This window comes from Nanorana parkeri, unplaced genomic scaffold (assembly GCF_000935625.1).
Source record: "Nanorana parkeri isolate BGI_ZX_2015 unplaced genomic scaffold, ASM93562v1 scaffold1395, whole genome shotgun sequence".
Lineage (NCBI taxonomy): Eukaryota > Metazoa > Chordata > Amphibia > Anura > Dicroglossidae > Nanorana > Nanorana parkeri.
In genome coordinates, this window is record NW_017307663.1 from 108912 (window position 1) to 115490 (window position 6579).

The window sequence follows — 6579 nt, forward strand, 5'->3', positions numbered from 1 at the left end:
TTGATGGAAAATTAACCCATCAGCTGCTCTGTTTAAAAAAAAAAAAAAAGATAAACTTCCTGCATTTCAATGTAATGTTTTCAGCATCTTATTGTGCAATAAATATTTGTTTGCTCCATCACATCACCCTGACAGCTCTCCTCCCACCATCTCTGTAAGCGATAGGTGCTTTAATAAGCTGTTCTTTTCTTTCACATCCCATGTGATAACGGCATTTTTATCATCAGAGTTTCACCCTTCAGAGCTCGCACGCCATACATACACGTGATAATTTATTCAATCGCATCACACACAAAGCAACACCTCTTTACATTGTGTTATTTCTGCAGTGAGTGCAGCAGCGATATGCTTTGATCATTGTAGAAATAATGGAATAGGGCGATCTGCAACGCTTCATTGCTGATAGAGCTTAAAGCTGAACTCCGGGATAACCAAATATTCTCCAAATACAAGAGTCATGTGTATTGTTCCTGGATCTTGGTGAGTGTTGTGCATTTCTTCCAGATCTGTGCAGTAATCCAGTGTGAGCCTCGGAGACCGGTCACTGCTGCTCTCTCTCCTTGCCCAGGGTGGCTGGTCTTGTCTCTGCCCCCTCCTGTAATAAACACCGGTCACTGCTGCTCTCCCTGCTTATGCAGGGTGACTGATCTTGTCTCCGCCCCTTCCTGTAAAGGGGCCCCTCCCACATCTCTGCTCTCTGCACCGGCTATGTGATGTCACTGCTACATTTACAAGCTAATATCTGCGGTTCTAAAGGTTTTTTGGTGCTTACAAAGTTTATTTATCTTTTTGTGGCTATATTCAAATGAAAGTTGTTGTATCCAGTTTTTAACTTTACATTTTTGTTGTTGTTTTATTGGTTTATATAGTTTATTTAAAAAAAATAACAAGCAACAGTAGACACAACAAGTTGTACAAATGCAGTTTTCAGTGTATCGTGAAATGACAGTTCTCATGGCGGTTCCCGAAATTTGATAAACACTGTGAATCCATTAAATTGACGATAAAGCAATGTCTAGATGCAAAGTAATACAATATGTTTAATGACATGATAATTCTCGTTACTTTCAGTTTTTTTCTGGCTCCTTATATGTACGGCTAATGAATACTGCTAGGAGTTAATGTACAATTGTTAATACTCAGGACCAGGAAAATAATTTAGGGACTTTCCTGAACTAAATTTAGAGTCTTATTAAAATGACACTAAACTCAGGAGTTAAATCTTAAAAATGCATTCTGGTATCTTAACTATTACCCAAAATGTATCTTATTTGTGTATCACTCGGCTGTAGATCCTCCAATCATCTCTGAATTGGTGCCGATACTGTCCTTCCTTCTGGAGGGGGGCTACTTTTGTTCCCCATGGCCCTGTGTGTGTGTTGTGAAGTAGTCACCACTCCAAGCTCGCTCCTGTGATGGACTGCAATCTCAGGTTTAGTTTACTGATTTGTATTGAGATTGTAGTCCATCACGTGGGCGAGGTTGGAGCGGTGACTACTTTACAACACACACAGGGACCATGGGGAACAAAAGTAGTCACCCTCCAGAAGGAAGGACAGTGTCAGCACCAATTCAGAGATGATTGGAGGATCTACATCCAAGTGATACACAAATAAGATACATTTTGGGTAATAGTTAAGATACCAGAATGCATTTTTAAGATTTAACTCCTGAATTTATTGTCACTTTAAGTCTTAAAGTGGAACCAAACAGATTTGTTATATCCAGGGTTCTTATAACAATGTGTAACTATACACAGCATACTTGCACATTATGGCAGATCTACCCCTAGGCCTGGACAAATCCTAGTAGTAAGGTAGCCGGTGCTCCTTAAAAACTGCAGCTGGCTCCCACCTTTTGAGGTCTTCTCTAGCTTTTATCAATGGCGCTGGCATCTAAAAAAAAGTCCTACTGGCTCCTGGATTGGACAGACTGGCTCCTGAGATCCATATTAATTTGTCAACCCCTGATTGTACCCCATATTGCACCTTCCGGCTGCAGTGCCATGTCCATGTTTTCCATCATTGCTTTACCCCGACATCTTTTCCCGGTCTTCTTTTTCTGTATTGGCCGGCTATGGGTGACATAACTCCCTCACATGCACATGAGGGTTACCTTGTCTTGGCACGTACCCCTGGCATTCCTAGAGTGTACTCTGAGCTGTGCATGTGCAGCTGCCAGCTCACAATTAGGAAAAAGCTGCTTCAAAGGGAAAGTGCTTTTATGGCAGAAGAGTCTCTTCTGCCATAAAATAAAAACATATGCATTTGCAGATTCTTGTGCCTCTAAATGTTCCATGCAATTAGAACGCGTGTACATACTATATGTTGAAAGTGATTCCAGCACACACAGCTAGTATTTAAGAGTAAGTGCTCATGTTTTGATTAATTGTCTGACACTTTGGTGGGGCACAGTCTACCACCATTATCAAGGCCACCTTTAAATACATAATGCAGCCATTTAAATAAACCTTCAGCTCTTTTTTTATATACTGGTCCCCATAAAAGCATAGCTGCAATACCAAGAGTCTCCTGCGGGTGGAGCATAGGCTCTACTCTACTCATACCGCAATGAAAAATGGTCATGCCTATGCATCAAGGATACATTAATGTCAGTGTTTTCTAATCTATCATACAGGAACTGATGTTTTTCTTTGTTTCTTTTTTTTTTCTTCAGATGAAATCCCAGCAATGGTGGGACTCATAAGCGCCTTTGGCCTCGTCTTTACAGTGTCGCTTTTTTCTTGGATCTGTTGCCAGCGCAAATCATCCAAGTCCAACAAGACCCCGCCTTATAAGTTTGTCCACGTGTTGAAAGGGGTTGACATATACCCAGAGAGCCTAAACAGCAAAAAGAAATTTGGGGCGGACGAGAAAACAGAACTGTCCCCCAAGTCGTTAATATCAAAGAGCTCTCTCCATCTCGACTTGGAGAAAAGGGACTTGAACGGCAACTTCCCGAAAGCCAATAAAGTCAGAAGCTCTCCAGATCTGGAGGATTTTTCTCAACCTCAATTACCGGAGAAAGACAAAGAATCAACCACTCCAGAGAGCATCAAGTCCAGCTCTTCGCTTTCTTCCGTAGACAAACAAGATAAGCTGGGAACGCTTTTCTTCTCATTAGAGTACAACTTCGAGAAGAAAGCCTTTGTGGTCAACATCAAGGAAGCCCGCTCGCTGCCGGCCATGGACGAGCAGTCGATGACCTCCGATCCGTACATAAAAATGACCATTCTTCCGGAGAAAAAACACAAGGTGAAGACAAGAGTCCTCCGGAAGACCCTGGACCCGGCTTTCGATGAGACATTTACATTTTATGGAATTCCGTACAGTCAGGTGCAAGATTTGGTCCTCCACTTCATAATCCTGAGTTTTGATAGGTTCTCGAGGGACGACGTCATCGGGGAGGTCTACTTTCCTCTATCGGGAATTGAGCTGTCGGATGGAAGAGTGTTGATGAACAGGGAGATCAATAAAAGGAATGTCCGGGTAATACGCCAAATTACTATATTTGCTTTCTTCCCTGAGCTTGTGTAGCAATCCATTAGAGCAGGCTTGGGTGTTTGTGTCAAGTAATGCACGCTTTTTCATTTCCATGCAGTTGAACTCTGAGTGTGGTCACGTGTGCTATTACATTGCGATAAGACATTTAAAAAAAATAGCCAGTTAAGCCCTCTGTTCCGGAAAGAGATACCTGCACCAATGCTATCTAAAATTTGTCATGCCGGGTCCCCCTGCTGCACGCTGTGGTAACTTTCTCCCACCAGCAACTTCATTACTATTGTGCTCTCTACTGATGTAGGTGCCGGTGGGAGGAATCATAGCATGCGGTGGTGGACAGGCTACCCAACACACCTCTAAGTGTTGGATAACAGCAACACTTGTATCTCTCGAAGGAAAGATTTGACTCTGAACCTCATGGACAAGAATTGCTCTTCTTCACAAAGGCAAGAGGGCCACTTTAGCCCTCGTTCACACCTGACCGTTTTGTAGCGCGTTCTACGCTCGCCGAACGCTCTACAAAACGGTCAAAAATATACATTGCATTGTAGTCAATGGTCTTGTTCCCACCTTGCCGTATTTCCGCCCGTCCCTAACGCCCTACAAAACGGCCCATGCCTGAAAAGGTCCAGGTACTACTTTGGGCCGTTTTGTAGGGCGTTTTCCATTGGGATACAGCCAAGTAGCCTTCGGAATCGCGCGACGGTCATGCGACTTTTTTACCGCGAATCGCGGTAAAAAAACGCGCGGCAGACGCGCATATTCAATATGCCAAGGTGTGAACCCAGACTCAAGATCACAAAAAGTCCTGACAGCAACAGTGCCGTGTCAGATTCCTCGCATCACCTTTCAACATCTCGTGGAGTCACGAGGCGGCCCAACGAAGTACTGATGTGGTGGTCATAATAATCCGGCCACTCAGTGTATATATGTCATTATACTGAAGTGGTGAGGTGCCTTTATGTGCTTTTAGAGCTCTAGCACACTTACAAGGCCATGTCTGATAAGTGGACTCATGGTGGGAGGTTCCTGGGAGATGATGAATATATCAGTACTGGGTGGAGATGATCTTTACAACGTAGATTATAGAATATAGGATTGCTAAAAATGTTATGTTACTGAACTTTATCAACATGCTAATAACATTTTTAAATAAACCTGTTTTCATTACCTTATTGTAGCCATAGTGACATCATCACTGGGTCCTTGAGCTTTTTTTATGCAATGCAGACAGATGTGCTGGCTGGTGGGAGGTGTTGTACATAGCTTCCTGAAAACATCACACTGCCCCAGTACCCGTCTCTAGAGCCCTCAGCCTAATGCAACCTGTGGGCTGGCTTTTGGGAGGAGTTATGCAAATTTAAAAATGCCTTGATGGGTGGATGCCAGTCTGGAGGATTGCAGACACAAAAACGTCCTTTCCCTTACATGTCCCTGTGCCTTTCAGGAGGTTGGGCTACCTCCTGGAGAACCTGCACCCAATTTATCTTTTGCTACATGTGCTCCAAGAGAGACATGGAGACTCTCATCGGTTAGAGTTAGAACCGCACTACACAGAGGAGCCTTGACGAGGCATTGTGGCTTTCACATATCCTGCATAAGACGTGTATCTAAACCTCTGTTTTTAGACAGGTTTGTTTTTTTTGCAGGCTGGCTGGTGAGTGTGCTGGGAAACTTTTTGTTGTTGTACCCTTCCATGTGCATCTTACTTTATAAGCTAGTCATAAATTGGTTGGCGCGGTTGCCATTTCTATTTAGTGCGGAGGAGTGGGCGTTCCTAGGCAGCTTGTATTTGCATGCTGACTGGCCAAGGTAACACTCACATGTGATGCTGAGCCTCTAAGATTGAAAGAACTGAAAATTCAATGAATGAAAGGGGTGGGACAGGGACAATCAGGCTGAAGAGATGATGATGGACCTCCTCCAGCCAGGAAATGAGGCGGGCTCTATCTTACTCGCTGCAGCTTCTAATGTACATTGTGAGAAGCTCCCAGTATGCAGTGATATCAGAGGAAGCCATTTCAGGCCAGGAGAGGAGCCGGTACAACTGTGCAAGACTGAAGGGAGGCTTTGGGTTTGCTGCCTGCCAAAGCTCTGCTTTGAGATGGGTTTACTCTCACTCATCAGTTTGGTGTGTGTTGGTGTGAGATATCGCAGAGTTCTGGGTCTATAGGATGTCGGTGTGTTATATGTCCATCTGATAGCACTGCATGTCTAACACAATGTCTTTTATTGACTTGTAGAAGTCAGCAGGACGCGGAGAATTGCTGATCTCCCTCTGTTACCAGTCAACTACAAACACCTTAACGGTGGTGGTGCTGAAGGCGCGTCACCTCCCCAAAGCTGACACTTCAGGATTGTCAGGTAAAAAAAAAAAGTTTATATCCTTATATTTATTTATTACATAGATGATATTCTTATATTGACACAAGATTTGCTTTCATACTTATATGATGTCGTTCAATCAGCGGGTGTGTGTTTTGTTAGCTGGGCAGTGGCAGTGATACACTGTAACAGAAAGACATTATCTAGGGAACTTCGAGGGGCAGATTCATAAAACAGCAAATGCAACTTTCACCAAAACAGATCCGGCGGTGAATCAATCACTGTCATTTAAAATGTATACACTGGAAAGTGAATGCAGTGAATGTTTAGTGAATATCAGATGTACTATTTTGTAAATATGCCCCCAAGAACAAAAATGTAATTGCAGCTTGCCAGTCTGTGGGCGTGGTACCTGCATTAGTTAGTAGATATCAGGTAGAACTTCAGTCCTCCTTGGACTACCCATTGAGCTGTTTCCATACTGGTTGGCAGTGACATTTCTAGTCTTTCTGCCACCCAAGGTGGTGGTGGTGGGAAGAAGAGTTGGAGGATGCCGGGACGCTCTGGCCAGTGGCCCTCCCAGCTCCTGGCAACCAGTGACATCACTGGTTGGCAGGAGCTGGGTGGGACACTGACTAGGGCATTCCCCACTTGGCTTTTAACAACCTGGCATGCTCTGGTCGTAAAGGGGGCAGCATTGTGCAGCAGAGTGGCCACTATGCAACAAACATGCCACTCTGCCCCCCCCCCCCCC

At 44.1% G+C, this 6579-nt stretch overlaps 1 protein-coding gene across 1 annotated transcript in view; it reads left to right on the plus strand.

Annotated features, from left to right (window-relative positions):
- SYT4 (synaptotagmin 4) overlaps positions 1 to 6579 on the plus strand; it is a 39198-nt gene that overhangs the window by 12085 nt on the left and 20534 nt on the right. Inside the window, exons 2-3 of the mRNA XM_018569781.1 lie at positions 2677 to 3488; positions 5744 to 5864. Of these exons, the coding sequence (XP_018425283.1) occupies positions 2677 to 3488; positions 5744 to 5864 (933 nt within the window). The remainder of the gene's footprint in view (positions 1 to 2676; positions 3489 to 5743; positions 5865 to 6579) is intronic.